The sequence below is a fragment of the Thalassophryne amazonica genome, chromosome 20 (assembly GCF_902500255.1).
Source record: "Thalassophryne amazonica chromosome 20, fThaAma1.1, whole genome shotgun sequence".
In the NCBI taxonomy this organism is placed as follows: domain Eukaryota; kingdom Metazoa; phylum Chordata; class Actinopteri; order Batrachoidiformes; family Batrachoididae; genus Thalassophryne; species Thalassophryne amazonica.
The window spans coordinates 39,313,224-39,330,799 of NC_047122.1; the positions used below are offsets into that span (position 1 = coordinate 39,313,224).

Below are 17,576 nucleotides of genomic sequence, written 5' to 3' on the forward strand. Positions count from 1 at the left end.
TGCTCCACAGCCTGTCCAGTGGATTTTTATTTTTATTTTATTTTATTTTTTAGCACTGTTGTTGTGCGTTACCTGTGCTGCTCCACAGCCTGTCTAGTGGATTTTTATTTTATTTTAGCACTGTTGTCGTGCGTTACCTGTGCTGCTCCACAGCCTGTCTAGTGGATTTTTATTTTGTTTTAGCACTGTTGTCGTGCGTTGCCTGTGCTGCTCCACAGCCTGTCCAGTGGATTTTTATTTTTATTTTATTTTATTTTTTAGCACTGTTGTTGTGCGTTACCTGTGCTGCTCCACAGCCTGTCTAGTGGATTTTTATTTTATTTTAGCACTGTTGTCGTGCGTTACCTGTGCTGCTCCACAGCCTGTCTAGTGTCGGATTCCCTGTTTGGGAATCCGCTAGCTTAGCGTAGCTACTAGCTCTTAGCCGTTTTAGCATGGCGGCTTCTCCTGTCTCTCCCGTACTTTTCTGCTCTGGGTGTGAAATGTTTAGTTATTCCTCGGCCTCTTTTAGCAGTAACGGTACATGTAATAAGTGCAGCTTATTCGTAGCTTTGGAGGCCAGGCTGGGCGAATTGGAGGCTCGGCTCCGCACCGTGGAAAATTCTACAGCTAGCCAGGCCCCTGTAGTCGGTGCGGACCAAGGTAGCTTAGCCGCCGTTAGTTCCCCCCTGGCAGACCCCGTGCAGTCGGGAAGGCAGGCTGACTGGGTGACTGTGAGGAGGAAGCGTAGCCCTAAACAGAAGCCCCGTGTACACCGTCAACCCGTTCACATCTCTAACCGTTTTTCCCCACTCGACGATACACTCGCTGAGGATCAAACTCTGGTTATTGGCGACTCTGTTTTGAGAAATGTGAAGTTAGCGACACCAGCAACCATTGTCAATTGTCTTCCGAGGGCCAGAGCAGGCGACATCGAAGGACATTTGAAATTGCTGGCTAAGGCTAAGCGTAAATTTGGTAAGATTGTAATTCACGTCGGCAGTAATGACACTCGGTTACGCCAATCGGAGGTCACTAAAATTAACATTGAATCGGTGTGTAACTTTGCAAAAACAATGTCGGACTCTGTTGTTTTCTCTGGGCCCCTCCCCAATCAGACCGGGAGTGACATGTTTAGCCGCATGTTCTCCTTGAATTGCTGGCTGTCTGAGTGGTGTCCAAAAAATGAGGTGGGCTTCATTGATAATTGGCAAAGCTTCTGGGGAAAACCTGGTCTTGTTAGGAGAGACGGCATCCATCCCACTTTAGAGGGAGCAGCTCTCATTTCTAGAAATCTGGCCAATTTTTTGGGATCCTCCAAACTGTGACTGTCTAGCGTTGGGACCAGGAGGCAGAGCTGTGGTCTTATACACCTCTCTGCAGCTTCTCTCCCCCTGCCATCCCCTCATTACCCCATCCCCGTAGAGACGGTGCCTGCTCCCAGACCACCAATAACCAGCAAAAATCTATTTAAGCATAAAAATGCAAAAAGAAAAAATAATATAGCACCTTCAATTGCACCACAGACTAAAACAGTTAAATGTGGTCTATTAAACATTAGGTCTCTTTCTTCTAAGTCCCTGTTGGTAAATGATATAATAATTGATCAACGTATTGATTTATTCTGCCTAACAGAAACTTGGTTACAGCAGGATGAATATGTTAGTTTAAATGAGTCAACACCCCCGAGTCACACTAACTGTCAGAATGCTCGTAGCACGGGCCGGGGCGGAGGATTAGCAGCAATCTTCCATTCCAGCTTATTAATTAATCAAAAACCTAGACAGAGCTTTAATTCATTTGAAAGCTTGTATCTTAGTCTTGTCCATCCAAATTGGAAGTCCCAAAAACCAGTTTTATTTGTTATTATCTATCGTCCACCTGGTCGTTACTGTGAGTTTCTCTGTGAATTTTCAGACCTTTTGTCTGACTTAGTGCTTAGCTCAGATAAGATAATTATAGTGGGCGATTTTAACATCCACACAGATGCTGAGAATGACAGCCTCAACACTTCATTTAATCTATTATTAGACTCTATCGGCTTTGCTCAAAAAGTAAATGAGTCCACCCACCACTTTAATCATATTTTAGATCTTGTTCTGACTTATGGTATGGAAATAGAAGACTTAACAGTATTCCCTGAAAACTCCCTTTTGTCTGATCATTTTTTAATAACATTTACATTTACCCTGATGGACTACCCTGCAGTGGGGAATAAGTTTCATTACACTAGAAGTCTTTCAGAAAGCGCTGTAACTAGGTTTAAGGATATGATTCCTTCTTTATGTTCTCTAATGTCATATACCAACACAGAGCAGAGTAGCTACCTAAACTCTGTAAGGGAGTTAGAGTATCTTGTCAATAGTTTTACATCCTCATTGAAGACAACTTTGGATGCTGTAGCTCCTCTGAAAAAGAGAGCTTTAAATCAGAAGTGTCTGACTCCGTGGTATAACTCACAAACTCGTAGCTTAAAGCAGATAACCCGTAAGTTGGAGAGGAAATGGCGTCTCACTAATTTAGAAGATCTTCACTTAGCCTGGAAAAAGAGTTTGTTGCTCTATAAGAAAGCCCTTCGTGAAGCTAGGACATCTTTCTACTCATCACTAATTGAAGAAAATAAGAACAACCCCAGGTTTCTTTTCAGCACTGTAGCCAGGCTGACAAAGAGTCAGAGCTCTATTGAGCTGAGTATTCCATTAACTTTAACTAGTAATGACTTCATGACTTTCTTTGCTAACAAAATTTTGACTATTAGAGAAAAAATTACTCATAACCATCCCAAAGATGTATCGTTATCTTTGGCTGCTTTCAGTGATGCCGGTATTTGGTTAGACTCTTTCTCTCCGATTGTTCTGTCTGAGTTATTTTCATTAGTTACTTCATCCAAACCATCAACATGCTTATTAGACCCCATTCCTGCCAGGCTGCTCAAGGAAGTCCTACCATTATTAATGCTTCAATCTTAAATATGATCAATCTATCTTTGTTAGTTGGTTATGTACCACAGGCCTTTAAGGTGGCAGTAATTAAACCATTACTTAAAAAGCCATCACTTGACCCAGCTATCTTAGCTAATTATAGGCCAATCTCCAACCTTCCTTTTCTCTCAAAGATTCTTGAGAGGGTAGTTGTAAAACAGCTAACTGATCACCTGCAGAGGAATGGTCTATTTGAAGAGTTTCAGTCAGGTTTTAGAATTCATCATAGTACAGAAACAGCATTAGTGAAGGTTACAAATGATCTTCTTATGGCTTCGGACAGTGGACTTATCTCTGTGCTTGTTCTGTTGGACCTCAGTGCTGCTTTTGATACTGTTGACCATAAAATTTTATTACAGAGATTAGAGCATGTCATAGGTATTAAAGGCATTGCGCTGCGGTGGTTTGAATCATATTTGTCTAATAGATTACAGTTTGTTCATGTAAATGGGGAATCTTCTTCACAGACTAAAGTTAATTATGGAGTTCCACAAGGTTCTGTGCTAGGACCAATTTTATTCACTTTATACATGCTTCCCTTGGGCAGTATTATTAGACGGTATTGCTTAAATTTTCATTGTTACGCAGATGATACCCAGCTTTATCTATCCATGAAGCCAGAGGATACGCACCAATTAGCTAAACTGCAGGATTGTCTTACAGACATAAAGACATGGATGACCTCTAATTTCCTGCTTTTAAACTCAGATAAAACTGAAGTTATTGTACTTGGCCCCACAAATCTTAGAAGCATGGTGTCTAACCAGATCGTTACTCTGGATGGCATTTCCCTGATCTCTAGTAATACTGTGAGAAATCTTGGAGTTATTTTTGATCAGGATATGTCATTCAAAGCGCATATTAAACAAATATGTAGGACTGCCTTTTTGCATTTACGCAATATCTCTAAAATCAGAAAGGTCTTGTCTCAGAGTGATGCTGAAAAACTAATTCATGCATTTGTTTCCTCTAGGCTGGACTATTGTAATTCATTATTATCAGGTTGTCCTAAAAGTTCCCTAAAAAGCCTTCAGTTGGTTCATAATGCTGCAGCTAGAGTACTGACGGGGACTAGCAGGAGAGAGCATATCTCACCCGTGTTGGCCTCCCTTCATTGGCTTCCTGTTAATGCTAGAATAGAATTTAAAATTCTTCTTCTTACTTATAAGGTTTTGAATAATCAGGTCCCATCTTATCTTAGGGACCTCATAGTACCATATTACCCCATTAGAGCGCTTCGCTCTCAGACTGCGGGCTTACTTGTAGTTCCTAGGGTTTGTAAGAGTAGAATGGGAGGCAGAGCCTTCAGCTTTCAGGCTCCTCTCCTGTGGAACCAGCTCCCAATTCAGATCAGGGAGACAGATACCCTCTCTACTTTTAAGATTAGGCTTAAAACTTTCCTTTTCGCTAAGGCTTATAGTTAGGGCTGGATCGGGTGACCCTGGACCATCCCTTGGTTATGTTGCTTTAGACGTAGACTGTGTTTCATAATTATTGTATGGCCTTGCCTTGCAATGTGGAGCGCCTTGGGGCAACTGTTTGTTGTGATTTGGCGCTATACAAGAAAAAAGTTGATTGATTGATTGATATTTCTTTTTCCCCACACTTTTGTACAAACATTAACTATGTTCATCTTTTTACAATTTCATATGATTTGAAAGAAAACAGCCTATAATTTAGAGTTGTCTCAGAACTTACTCCTCACAAGCTCCATATCTAGAAAGTCCATGTCCATATCCCCGTGTTCTGAATGCTCAAATCCATAGGGGTCATAGAGATCATAGCTGTCAACTGTGTCATTTTCTCCAATCATTTCCAGTTTGGGTGCCAGGAGTCCTGTCCTGTAACTGGCAGAGAGCTGGGGACATGCAGGATCTGGAATACCCTGGGAAACAATGTAAAAAAAGAACTTTAGAATAAATCTCACAAACCTTATACTCAGTTAATCAAAAGCCTTAAATAAGCAGCAGACCTGGTCCACCCTTTCTTGTTGGGGTGAGTACTGCTGTTCCTCAATGCTGAAGAGATGCAACACGACTGAGACCGAAAAGAGGATGGCAGCAAAAAAGAACAGGATTTGTTCTTGAGACTGGAAGACTACTCTGAGAAAGGTCTGTGTCCAATCTAGCCCTCCAAAAGCATAGCCGACTGCACCACCTAGACCTGCATGCACGAAGCAGCAGACAAGTTTGTGACTCCAGCATGATCAATATATTGTTTGACTGATTATATCAGCCATTAAGGAACATATCTGTATATGCTCTATTTTTGCAAACATGAAAACTTTATTTGATTGAATGAACAATGCAGAAAAACACTTTGGCTGTTGAAAATGGTGTCATTACATAGTTTGTCCATCAGTAATATTTACTATGCTATCAAGCATGGCTGGGACCCCATCACCCCTTTGTCACATTGGCAACAAGAGAGGTAAAGTGAAAAGGCATCATTAATTTTTAATCTGAGTGGGCGTTTTACAGCATCAGGACACAAGTCATCACAATACCACTGGCTAGGCGGGCCATAAGAGATGAGAAGTTTATTTTACACAAATGCTGAGCAATGCAACATGGTGCCTGTCAGTCAGGGGGCAGTCAGTGTGACGTATGTTGGCTGCTTCTTGATTATAGTCATTTATTGTAATGTTCATGTTTATACTGTAAAATATCAAGCCACAATTACATTTCTTTGTCATAAGGGTTTGATAATGAAAGGTGAGGAATCATTACCATTTATATGAATATATCTGCAGACATATGTGTACTGTCAATTTCTTTAGTCCCCAATATCAGTATCTGCTCACAAAAAAATCATAAAAAGCATAAAACAACAACAACAACAACAAATCCATATCAGTTGGGTTCTAAAAATAAAAACATGCTTTCTCTTTGAGGGTATATGTTCCAAGACAATTTATGGGCTATGCATGATGTTATAAAAGAAGCCATATTTAATGTATGTGAGCATCCAAACTTGCGTCTGATTTTAGGTGTACCTGCTGAAGCAGCATGGATGTTGAGTGCCATGTCTTGATCTTCTGTATCTGCCACATCCAGCAGGTAAGCTCTGATTGGTCCCTCAGTGGCATCTGCGCAAAAGTCCAACACCACGACACCCAGCACAGTAAGAACAATTCCTATTGGCTGTCTTCCCTGCTCATCACCCAGCGATAGACCTATTCAAACAAGACAGGGATGCAGAAATTGAATTGTTATTTTACAGTGTATGTCAGTCGAGAACAGGGGTGGGCATCAAGCACCAAGACTGTGCAGGTTTTTCTGACTATCCATCAGTTCAGCAGGTGATTTTGTAGACGAAAATTGCTACATCTGAATACGCGCACCAACGTTCTATAGAGTAGGCAAAAAGCAGCGTGTCACAATCCGCAGAGTGTCAAAATACTCACTAGTATTCGGACACTAGCAGCCTGGTAACGGAAAAAGAACTCCCCAGCAAAATTCAAAGAAGATAAAGGACATACATGAAGCAGCGTCCAAGAGGCTGTGGTATTGTAAAAATATACATCAAGAACTGCTTAAAAAAAAAAAAAGAGTCTACCATTGCAAGATAGAAATTCCATGGCATATTTGGATATTCTGTTAACATTAGAGCCAAAAGACAGATATGAAGTAGCGGCGTAGTACATTTGAATTGTGTCCCTACTACTCACGCGGTTTTCGTCTAGTAGTAGGTACAACAGTAACAGCTGGGTAATGTTTTAACTGTTAAGTACATATTAAGTATTGAGATGCAGGGCATGACTTTAGGTAGAGGGAGAAGTCTGTCAGCAAAACCGCCTGCTGGTGCAGTCTGGGCACTGCATGGCACACTGTTGCCAACCTTGGTTCAGACCTTAGTTGTGTATAGTATTTTCAGATGATTTAAGATTTGGTGCTGCATAAATAAACTGAGTTAAATAAGACCAATAAAAATAGATGCACGTAAATTAGAGCTAGAGATTCGGTCATTTTATATATTTTTGTTGTGACGTAATAACTCACTGATTATAGAGCTGCTAAATATACTGTATTGCACAGTGTGACCTTGTATGCGTCATTGCATTTGTGGATTTGTGACTCAGACTTCACCTTTGGCCAACCCTATGTGTGATTTTTGTTTCAAAGGAAAAGGAAAAGCAGCATTTAGAAAATTGTGGGTGTTTGTGTGCCCACACTGACACAGCAAGACCTGTGATCGAAGCCCATTAATGAGAGGGAACCAAAAATATTCATAGGAGGAGGGAGCAGCAGTTCACGTGCGTTTGTGCATGTAACAATGGAGCCATACTACTCACTCGCCAGGCAGATAGGAAGTGAATCGTGATAGGTGGAGAGAAACGAGCAAACAGGAAGCATTTCCCTGTGAACGGCCTGCTCCCGTGTTCCCATGTCAACATACACATGGATCCCTGGTGCCCGGAACAACCCAAGTGCCAGTCGAGGAACAACAGACATTTAACGCTGCAGGGTGCAATTAATAAATCAAAAATAAATTAATGAATTAAAAAATAGTTCCAGATAATAGTTAAAAATCGTTTTAAATCCAGATTAAATAAATTTATTTTGTTTTTTCACATTTGCTTGGGTTTGCTACAGCAGAGCCCATATGGATCCGTATGATGACAAATCAATATAACATCATGATTCAATTCAATTTTATTACAAACTGCAGGAAACTACAGAGTTTGGCCACTTTAAACTACAAATTAGTCTTCGTACAATGAAAGCGTCCGCACACTTTTCTCCTTGTCCCATACATTTAAAGTGCTATTACACTGGTCAACATGGTTTTTCTTGCATGGAGTTTTTTTTTTTTCAATGGTTTTTGGGTCATTTGGGGCGATGAATCTGAATCTGGTATTTTTTGCCAATCACATCACGTTTTTGAGATATGAAAACATACCATTCATATCAAGCATTGAAGCAAAAGCTACAGTCTCGCACACTGCTTCAGCACCATAAACGATATTACGGCTTTTGTTCACATTTCGCGACCCTGGTTTAAAAACTATGCTTTTGAAACTGCTTTTGTACAGGATTAGTGGCATCAAACTTGTGAGTGAATGAGCAACGTTTTGTGTAATCCATCAATACGCAATATGCAGAGAGCAAAAATGTGATGTGATTGAGGAAATGAACTCAGATTCAGACCAAGCACCGCAAAATTACCCTAAATCAGTTCTCAAAGTCCATGCAAAATTTTTGTTATTGATCAAATCGTTTTTGTTTTTTAAGTTACCGGTAGATACATCATGCAGCCTCACCAATCAGCGATCCATTGAGAAACAGAGCGACTCCTATCAGTGTTCCAACACAGAGAGCCAGGATGAAAGGTCTCCTCCTGCCCCATCGCAGAGTGCAGCGGTCACTGGCTGAACCAATTAGAGGGGTGAACATGAGGCCGAGAACTGGACTGAGGAACCATGTCAGACTGTAGTACTGCTCTGGAAGACCTGGAGACAAAGAAGAAGAGTTTTAAACAAGAATCTCAAAATTCTACAGTGACTTGTGATGAGAGTGAAGTACGAGGATCTGTCAGATCTTTGATCGAGGGGCAATTGAGAAGTTTTGAGCCTGACCCAGATAAAGCAAGGTGCCGTTTTCCATCGTTTGCATTCTAAGAAACCAACATTTATCAACTTTGTGCCCAGTGAGTCCAAACTTCACACACTCAAGAAATGTTGGTTTTTCAGAATACAAACAATGGAAAACTGTACCCTACTTTTTCTGACTCAGGCTCAAAACTGCTCAATCGCCCCTCGGAGATCAACAAAGATCTGAGAGATCAGATCAGGTGTGGCTTATTTTCTTAAGACTGAAGGCCACAATTAACATGAGTGAGAATCTACAAATCAGTCTCGTTGGATAAGAAGAAAAAGAAAAGTTTATTTGAATGCACATACGAGTATTTTGCTCCAACCAGTTTTTAAATCAAAATCCACCTTATTTCACTTTACATCTATGATAGAGTACACAGGTTCCTCATCTTGCCTTTGTTGCATTTATAGTCCCACATGCATGATATGTTACCAAAATCTGGCAAATGCTGCTCAACATCCATCTGTGCGAAACTGTGGCTGAAACAGTAAATTTCACAATCACAACCCAACGACTAAAGATTTGTTTACCCATTTTAAAGCTTCATCATCAAGAGGGAACTAACTTGCACAAGGATTGGAAATTTTATTTTCCCCCTTTACACCTGCAGCTCTAAACTACACACACACAAAATGAACCAACCACAAACACTTTGTTCCATATTCTCTTTTACATTTTGTTGTGAAATACCACAATTTACTGTTCCTGCATGAACTCAAACTACAGAGAGTATTTCAAAGATGCCCATTCTCTCTATTAAATGTAGATTTATCATGGGGCCTAAAGTTTTAACTGTCAGTTAAGTTTTGACTGTGTGAACATAATGACCCTGGCAAATTCTGGAAATTTACATGCACAGTGCAATAATGACTCAGCTCAGCTGTCATGTGATCAGATCCTTGTTGCAATCGCAGTAATTTCCATGTTTTAACCACTTTCAATAATTACTTCCTCCTCTGCAGCAGCAGAGAGCAGGTCAGTCAGTGGGTTAAGGAGTCGGGCTACCAATATGTAGATCTGGGTTCTGTTCCCGGTCATGCTACCCAGTCCCCAATCTTTCCAAAATATGCTCCAAATGGTATGATTTGTTGGTGAAATAGGTCACCACACCTGTTATGTCATGGAAGCACAAGACCTTTATGCAAAGCAACCAAGATAAGTGAAACTTTGGTGAATGACAAAACAGACTGAAGTTTAAGTCCAGCAAATTTAAAGGAATTTACTTGACGTTTGAAGGATTTATTACCATTTTTATGGGTTCTGGGGCTTTTTTGTGTCACCCTGTACTCTGTCTCTGGGTGGCAGGGTTATAAAATGGAATGATGGAGTTAAGAATGTTAATCAAACTTTGTCATTTGATACACATTCGGGAGGTGACAAAGAGTGCACTCCATCATGTCCACAGCCTTGCAAAGATTGGACCAACTTTGTCTACATCTGATGCTGATGTTCTGTGTTGCTGTGAGATGAGTGTGTTGCCAGGTATGTGTACCTGTGTCTGAGAATATGCAAGAGGTTTGTCAGAAGACAACTAATCTGTACATCTGACTTCAGGCTGCTGATAGTGGTTAGTTTGCTGATGAGAATCAAAGACGGACTGATGACTTGGCATCTGAGCCAACAGTGCCACCTCAGCATTATTTATACCATCATAAGACCAGCCAATCACTGGATGGATGCAGTTTAAAAGTTAGAATTTTTACCTGTGCACTCTTCTGCATTCTGCCCTTTTCATTTTTTCCTGCATTATGCATCTCTGCAGGTTTTCATTGAGAAAGTGATACATTTAGACATTTGAATGGCACCCTCATTCTTAAGTGGACTACAGAATCAAAACAACCTGTTGATTCAGTTTAAACTCTGCAGGTTATGTTCTTGTTCGCATGTCTAGATATGTACGTGTTTCTCATGAGACAGTCATAAACAGGGCTTGACCCCTGCTTTGTCATGACCAGGTCTTGGGAACCCGATCACCATGGAGACTCCATCACATTCACTTCCCGGCTCCTACTACAGCAGTCTCATTCACACAGAACTTCCTGATGTTGGGTTTGTTTGTTCTATTAAAAAAAAAAAAAATGTTCTTACAGTTTATTCCCAGGAAAGCTTTGTTTTTCTCTGATATTTCTCTCACACGTGTACACAAAGCAGAAATACAGACTTGTGCATACACAATACCCGTTAAACGTCAGACAGCGGTAGTCATAGGACAGATAGGAATCAGTCTGTCTGCAAGTTTGTCAACATCAAAACAGGAACAAAGCTTGGAGCAAACTGTTCCGACAATTACACATACAGAAAAAAAAAAGAAAAAAAAAAAAAGACAAACACGTCTGTGTTCCCACACTTACATTAAAAAAAAATATATATATATTTTTTAAAAAGGCTAGTTCCCACACATTTTTTATTAGTGCAAACACACACGGAACAATTGTGAGAGAACAGAGAAGCAGGAAGTATTTGCTCTGAGAAGATGGAGAGATGATGTGAAAAAAGAACAAACATGGGTAAGATACAAAGGGGAAACGTGGAGAGGAAGAGTGTGAGAAACAGCTGATATGGGGGATATACTCGCCGTGGGACGACCCGGAGGAGGATGAGGTGAAAGGAGGAGGAAAGCGTGAAGGTGGGCAGAGAGAAGTCTCATTCATGTCATACTGTGGCGATTGTTGCTGATTGATCGTGGGAAACAAATGCGTACAATCTGCCCTCTATCATCACAGCGATCAGTTTACTATGGACGCTTCCTCACACACAAAATAGAGCTCAAAGTGAGGCTGTTGGAGTACAGAGTGAACACTGATCACATTTCGGCTGGGGTGTGTGTATTTCTGCACTTCTTTCCTGTGTTGTGGAGCAGACAGTAAAACTTTTGTGGTTTCAAATGATTAAATGCAGCAACTCTGAACAGGCATGTGCATTCATACCAAGTTACGAATTTCTTATTACCCGAGGCCATCGGGTATTTCGAAGACCTTGCATCCGTCCGTGTTCAGGATAAGTCCAGTCCTATTACTGCCAGTCTTCAAATTCACAGGGAACATTCTTGGGAAACAGAATATGGTAAATGGACTGCATTTATATAGCGCTTTTCCATCTGTATCACACGCTCAAAGCGCTTTATAATAATGCCTCACATTCACCCCGACGTCAGGGTGCTGCCATACAAGGTACTCAATACACACTGGGAGCAACTAGGGGATTAAGGACCTTGTCCAAAGGCCCGGTCAGGCTTGGATTTGAACCAAGGATCCTCTGGTCTGAAGCCCAACGCTTATCCACTAGACCATCACCTCCCCTAACACAGAACTTGGACAAGTTCAAAGATGGTCAACCTTGACCTATTTTAAGAGATTAAAAAAATGAATCACATTCTGTTCCTTTGTTTTTTTGAGTGGCAGGGTTGACAGCCAATCAGAGTAGAGCGACACTGTGACATCAGTGGCAGGTCTCTAAAACCGCTTCATATATGTGTTTTTATAACATGTTTCTCATATATAATGCAAAAGCTAGTGAGAAATAAATACTTCTAAAACTGAAAATGGCATTTTTGGAACCTAATAACACCTATCAAATGATTTACAAGACAGTTTGCGGCCATTAGCATGGTGATGTCACAGGCTAGCTACAAACCATTTTGTTTGTGTGTAAATATAACCTCTTTGTCATATATTATGTAAAAACTAGTGAGAAATAAACACTTCTAAAACTGAAAACACTGTTTTTGTAACCCGATAACACCTCTGGATTGATTTACAAGTCATTTTGCAGATGTGAGCATACATGCTAACTCAAAGATAGCTTCCATGCTCGACAAAAGCTCATAAACGTGAGTATTGTTTATGATTGCTTGACTGATCAATAGAGGGGCTTTATTGAACATGTACAAACTGCAAGTACGACAACAGGAGCTTAATAATTAATGTAAATAATAAATGTATAAGTATAGATCTCTAAAAAGTACTTTGCACTGGGATACCAATTAAACAACTGCAAATTATAAAGAAGACTATGCTCATATGGCCAAGGGTATTTCAGCATTGCGTTATATTTTAAGGCTACAGTCAGTGCACGGTCTTTACGTACATTAGCACCTTGTAATAAATGCTCAAACAAACTGCATTTCTATAGGATTTTCTATCTGCAGCTGATGCTCAAAGTGCTTCACACTTAGGAGGCACTTTGAGAACGCAAACCTCAGACAAAGCCGCATGTTCCTGAATACTCAAAAATTTCTTCTGGATCTAAAATATCTTCTGGATAAAATAACTTCATTTTCTCAGATGTTATCCATCTGCTCACCAAATTTCATCAACATCCTCTCACAAACCTTTTGAGTTAAATATTGCTGTACCAAACCTTCTTCTGGATCCCACTTCCAGAATATATTCCAGATCACCTTCAAAAATGAAACTTATTTCCCAGACCATTATGTATCTGCTCACCAAATATCACTGAAATCCATTCATTACATTTTGAGTTATCCTGCTAACAGACAAACAACACTGAAAAGATGCCAGTCATTGGTAATGATGCCTCACGTTCACTCCCTTGCACACGGACGTCCACGCCAATGCCAGTGAGTTGTCATGCAAAGCCATCCACTGCACAACGGGAGCAACGTAAGGATTTAAGAACCTTGCCCAAGGGCACTTAGCGATTTTTCAGTCTAGATTTGAACAGAGAAGCTTTAACCACAAGACCATCACCTCCGAACTGAGGTAAATGAATTAGCCAGTTACTACGATTAATTCAACCAACCATACCATCATTATGGAACAAAAAGAAATAGAAAATATGTCTTTACGTTTTACATATTTTCCTCCAGGACCATCGATTATCAATTTTCTGTTGTTGTTACGTACAAGCATCCGTTTTGTCTCTGTGCTGATTTTATCAAAAGATTTCAACAAACTATGACCTCACCCCTTTGAGTATTAACATGTTGAATTTTGTTTGAATTACTTACTGAAACGGTCATCACAACTATCAAGGGATTAGCTCCTCTCCGCCAGCCCTGCTTCACCTCTAGTTACCATAACAACAAACAAAAACTCCCAATTACTCTGTCATCACTTCTTTATTAGCGCCTCTCTCCCTTTTTTCAATCCACATCATCAAATTTAAGTCTGCAGTCTCCCCTCGCAGCTCTCAAATTCTTTGTGACAACATCAAGCAAATAGACTTTTGTTTCTCTCCCCTCTTTCCTTTCACTTTTCGTCTGTTACTTCTCACTCACCCATAAATGCAAAACAATCCTTTCATATCCTGCACCACCATGAGAAAACCAGAAGAAAAGTGGCGAGCATCCTGAAAACAGAGAGAATTGTTGTGAAATTGAGAGTACAGCAAAGGTCATGAAGGGAGAAAGTAGGCAGGAAGGAAAGAGGGCAAAAACAGAGAGAAAGAAGGAAGCAGGTGTTTAAAAAAAATAAACAATATGAGTCAGGTGTGCGACTCGGAGAGAAGAAAGAAATAAAAGAAATGTGAATGATGACAGATGGACATTTGGAGCAGAGCTAAAATATTAAGGTCAGTATTTTATTGTTGATCAACTTCAGCATGTATATCATGCACCACTAGTAGCTGAAGGATGTTCACAGTTTTACTTGAAGTAGAGATTAACAGAGTTTTAGATTATTCAGTGATATTAGTATTATGACATCCAGCACTCACTCGGTTCGCAGCCAAGTGTGAAGCGGCAGGGATGACGATCAGCACCTCTAAATCTGAGGCCATGGTTCTCAGCAGGAAACCGATGGATTGCCCATTCTGGGTAGGGAATGAGATCTTGCCCCAAGTGAAGGAGGTCAAGGGGTACCAAGGGGACAACGGAGCGTGAGATAGGTTAGAGAATCTGCGCAGCAGGGATGGTATTGCATTCGCTCTACCTTACTGTTGTGATTCAAAGGGAGCTGAGCCAAAAAGGTGAAGCTCTGGATCCACTGATAAGAATGCCCCCTGGGCGCCTACCTAGGGAGGTGTTCCAGGCACATCCATCTGGGAGATGACCCTGGAGAAGACCCTGGACTAGGTTGAGAGATTATATCTCCATACTGGCCTGGGAACACCTCGGCATCCCCTAATCAGAGGCGATTAATGTGGCCCGGGAAAAGGAAGTTTGGGGTCCCCAGCTGGGCTGTTGCCCCAGCAACCCAATCTCAGATAAGCGGTTGAAGATGAGATGTTAGCATGAACATTAAACAAAAACAGTAAAATGAAATTTCATATTTTCATCTCTGTTTTAGTGCAACTACTCTGCTATATTTAAATGACATGCATGGCCAGTGTGCACAAGTTAGAGCAGAGAGGCCCTGGTAGGCACTGAAGGTACTGCAGGTGGGCTGAGGGGTCATTAAAAATATACAAACAGTGGCTGATGCAGAGGTGGGGTCAAAGGGGTTGTAAACCCCTTGAGCCGCTGACCAAATGTGTGATAAAATATGGGAAAGGTCTTGCATAGACAAAGGTTGACTGATGAACATTGATGGATACACAATTAGATATCCAGTGTTAAGAATAAAAATTGTGTATTTAAAACTAAAGAGACAGTATTTAGCTTCCCAAGATTGCCTGAGGCACACTCTCCAAGCATCTACAAATGGAACCTAGGCTGTAAAGCGGTCACTTTTAAGTTTTGGGATGGAAGAACGAGAATTTTGGGTGAATAATCATCCAGTTTTTTGTGAATATTTCTGACTGTTTTTAATTTTTATTTTAGTGAGGTGGAAAACTATGAAGCTTGTAAATCTTTTGAAAAAAAAAAAAGTGAGAATTTGCTACATTTAAGCCAGAATGGGAGGAAAACGTTAATGGGTATTTCTTCTGTTTTTCTTTTTGCTTAATTATACCTTGTCGTCCTTCTGCCGCCTGATTCTGGGTTTTTTTTTCCCCTCTCTGAGGTGCGGCTCTATCCAGAAGTGGGAGTGGATGTCTTCCTCTGCAAGCCTACCATCCTGGACACCAGTGTGGACTCCCAAAATTTCCTATATATTTGTATTGTTAAGTGCGTCGGTAGCATGGCCCAAGCAGAGGGTCACCCCTTTGAGTCTGGCCTGCTTGAGGTTTCTTCCTTACCACTGTCGCCTGTGTGCTTGCTCTAGGGATTGGTAAGGTTAGACTTTACTTGTGTGAAGTGCCTTCAGGCAGCTTTCCTGTGATTTAGTGCTATATAAATTAAAATAAATTGAATTGCATTAAATTGAATTAATACGGAAATCACAGGCAAGGGGTGGAGCTAAAGCGTGGTTTGCTCTGAATGCACTGTGGATGACTTTCAGCACTTATTCTCACAGAGGAGTATAACACAGTGAGAGACATCTCTACTCACCGCAGGGTTCACTGTGCTGTGGAGCTTAGGTTTCATGGAAAGATCTAAGCTCAGAACAGTCCATGCCCAAGCTCCACCCCAAAGCGGTAACTGAACTGCCGGTTGTTTTTCCATTCTGGCATGGATAGATGCGCCTTCTCACATCGTCACCTTAGAAATTAAAGCTAGGTGAGGAGCACCTTGTCCTGCTACATGGTGGTGATGGAGCTGCTCTAAAAATCAATTAGTAAAATGGGCTGTATCACATTTACAACAGTCTACCCTGACAAATTTAGTATTGATGAGAACCTTAGAACTTCTGCATACTGAAGTCTGTTATGGCAGAACCCTCTATCCCCAAGGATCCAAGTAAGTACATCCAACAGATATTTCAAAAAACAGATTTTATATGCACAAGGATTATATTGACAGAGGTAATGAAAAGGCATAGAAAAAGAAAAAAAAAAAAAAAAAAAAGAGAAGAGGTGCCTAAACTGATGACTGAGAAATACAGCAGGTAATACTTCCCAGAATGAAGAGATGTTCAAAAACACATCAGTCACATGGCGTCTGCAGCATGATCATGAATTTACACAATCTGCAAAGCCAAGGTCATGATGAACAAAGCAGCTCACATTGTGAAATGCTGCACTTTGCATCGAGTGGCATGGGTGTGTATTTATGTGAACAGAAAAGCTAATGAAAACCAGACAAAAGTCACAATAATATAACTTGAATTCACTGCTTGAGAATGGCTTTTTTTTTTTTTTTTTTTTTTTTTTTTTTTTTTTTTTTTTAAGAGTTTGCTTCATAGAGTATCTGTAGTGCAGCAGATAACTGAAACAGTTGTGCAAATGGTGATACAGCCACCAAAGTTGGCACAAATACTCCTTAGACATTACTCTTTTGAACAAACGGACTGGCCACTTGAATTTTCCTTAGACGGCCAGGTAGGGGTCAACTGAAGAATTACATAGGGGTCAAAATTAAAAATGCTCAAATCATTTTGAAAACTACACTACATTATTTGTCTGATCGTAAAGATTCCAAAAAGGTATAGTTTGGACTATCTATGAGTGAATTATCAGGAGTTATGGGGTAAAACAGCAAAAATGGTGACAAAAGTCAGTTTCAGTTTGTACAGGGGTCAAAAGTTAAAGTTGTTCCAATTTTGGTAAAAAGTGATGCAAATTATTGGTTGGGCTAATAGGATTAATAAAATGGAATAGTTTTGAATGTGCTGAATGTTTAGTCTCCAAAGCAAAAGGTCAATGACCATTGGATTCTATGACATGTGACATATGTAACCCCGTAACATAACTAAGCATGATACATGCTCCAAACTATTCCCTTTTAAAATCCTGTTAACTAATAATTTGCATCATGTTTGAGTATTTGTCTCATCTTTGGTGCTTGTATCACCATTTGCATTATTTTGCTCGAAATATGCTCTTAGCTGCTGCACTATAACCCTGATGTGTGGTTGTGCTGTCCTGCCGACATTAAAGATGGTATTCATATTGTATGAAGCCTGCTGCGTCTAGTCGACAAGGTTATGTAACACTGCAGTAAACCAACTACATATCCTACTGAAGTGGGGGTGGGGGGGGGGGGGGTGTAGGAGTGAGATGCAGGCAATGCATAGGACCACAGGGCATTGCACTGCCCATATTATCCTAAAAACAAAAAACACAAACACCACCGGAATAG

The 17,576-nt window shown here is 40.5% G+C and overlaps 1 protein-coding gene across 2 annotated transcripts in view; it reads right to left on the reverse strand.

Annotated features, from left to right (window-relative positions):
* Positions 1-17,576, reverse strand: part of LOC117502471 (solute carrier family 45 member 4) — a 68,444-nt gene that overhangs the window by 9,121 nt on the left and 41,747 nt on the right. For both annotated transcript variants that reach the window (XM_034161526.1, XM_034161525.1), the window contains 4 exons: positions 8,224-8,412; positions 5,956-6,135; positions 4,933-5,123; positions 4,659-4,845 (listed from right to left, as the gene is read on the reverse strand). In XM_034161526.1, the coding sequence (XP_034017417.1) occupies positions 4,659-4,845; positions 4,933-5,123; positions 5,956-6,135; positions 8,224-8,412 (747 nt within the window). The remainder of the gene's footprint in view (positions 1-4,658; positions 4,846-4,932; positions 5,124-5,955; positions 6,136-8,223; positions 8,413-17,576) is intronic.